Source organism: Protobothrops mucrosquamatus, unplaced genomic scaffold (assembly GCF_001527695.2).
Source record: "Protobothrops mucrosquamatus isolate PMUCROS unplaced genomic scaffold, P.Mucros_1.0 scaffold3862, whole genome shotgun sequence".
Taxonomy (NCBI): Eukaryota; Metazoa; Chordata; class Lepidosauria; order Squamata; family Viperidae; genus Protobothrops; species Protobothrops mucrosquamatus.
Genome location: NW_015389812.1, coordinates 8,460 through 9,848, shown reverse-complemented (window position 1 = coordinate 9,848; position 1,389 = coordinate 8,460). Strand labels below are relative to the sequence as shown.

Below are 1,389 nucleotides of genomic sequence, written 5' to 3'. Positions count from 1 at the left end.
GAAGGGAGGGCCCTGCAACATCTTGGTCTAGAAGATTGAAATCTGCACAGGTGATTAACTGACAGCGTTCCCAGCAATTGACTCAAAAGGGCTGAGCGACCAAATTATCCTTGGGTTGAGGGAATCTTCCAGGGGTCCAGGGTAGTTGGTTGGTGGCTGTTAAGAGCAACTTGTGTGACCATTTCTTGCTGCCATTCTTCCCTTCTTTCCTGCCATTCTTCCCTTCTTTCCTGCCCGCTCAATCCGTGTGCCTTTCCCCTCCCTCCTTTCTTCCCTGCCCCTATGTCACCCTTCAAGTCACCACGTTGACGCGCCTCTTCAGCGAACCCAGCTTGATCCCAGAAGTTCAGAAATTCTCCAGCTGGGTGGACGATTGTGAAGAGGATGAATCGAGCGACAAAAAGCGGAAAAGCAAAAGCTGCCCTCTCCAGGAGGAGCCGAACGACTCGGAGGTGAAAGAGGAGAAGGACCTGGGCGCTGATGGAGAGGAGGAGGAGTTGGAGGAGGAAGGGGTCGAGGAAGCAGAAGGCGATCGGCCTAAGAAACGGGGCCCCAAAAAGAGGAAAATGACCAAGGCTAGGCTGGAGCGCTCCAAGCTACGACGCCAAAAGGCCAACGCCCGGGAACGCAACCGGATGCACGACCTCAATGCTGCCTTGGACAACCTCCGCAAGGTCGTGCCTTGTTACTCCAAAACGCAGAAATTGTCTAAGATCGAAACCTTGCGGCTAGCCAAGAACTACATCTGGGCCTTGTCGGAGATCCTGCGCTCGGGTAAGAGGCCGGACTTGGTCTCCTACGTGCAGACTTTGTGCAAAGGCTTGTCCCAGCCAACCACTAACTTGATGGCCGGTTGCCTCCAGCTCAACTCAAGGAATTTCCTTACCGAGCAAGGTCAGGAGGTCGGGAGATACCACGGGCCCAACTCAACCTTTGCCGTGCACCCCTATGCCTACCAGTGCTCGCGGATAACCAGCGCTCAGTGCGCTTCCAGCATCATGGCTAGCTCCCACGCCTTGCAGACGCACGCCTACTGCGCCACCTATGAGTCCCTCTGTGGGAACGCCTCTCCAGACTATAATAGCTCGGAATACGATGGGCCCCTGAGCCCTCCTTTGTGCGTGAACGGGATTTTTTCCAAGCAAGACTCTTCCCCCGACCACGAGAAAAAATACCATTATTCTATGCACTAGGTTAGGTTAGGTTAATTTAATTTGTATACCGCCCTTCTCCCGTAGGACTCAGGGCGGTTCACAGCATATTAAAAACACAAATACAATATACAAGATACAAAAAATCATACAAAAATACACAAAATAACCCCACTAAAACCTAATTAAAAGCCAAATATTGATTGCTGTATTCCCATTAAAATTACTTTTTAAAAAA

General features: G+C 51.2%; 1 protein-coding gene across 1 annotated transcript; it reads left to right on the top strand.

Moving 5' to 3' along the window:
* Positions 1–464: 464 nt before the first annotated feature.
* On the top strand, positions 465–1,193 carry LOC107298305 (neurogenic differentiation factor 2-like). Its single transcript, XM_015827678.2, has one exon. The coding sequence runs from the start codon at positions 567–569 to the stop codon at positions 1,191–1,193; it is 627 nt and encodes a 208-aa protein (XP_015683164.1). The 5' UTR covers positions 465–566.
* The last annotated feature ends 196 nt before the right edge of the window (positions 1,194–1,389 follow it).

Excerpts from the sequence above, each read along its gene's own strand:
- LOC107298305 (XM_015827678.2), top strand. The coding sequence starts at position 567 with ATGACCAAGGCTAGGCTGGAGCGCTCCAAGCTACGACGCCAAAAGGCC.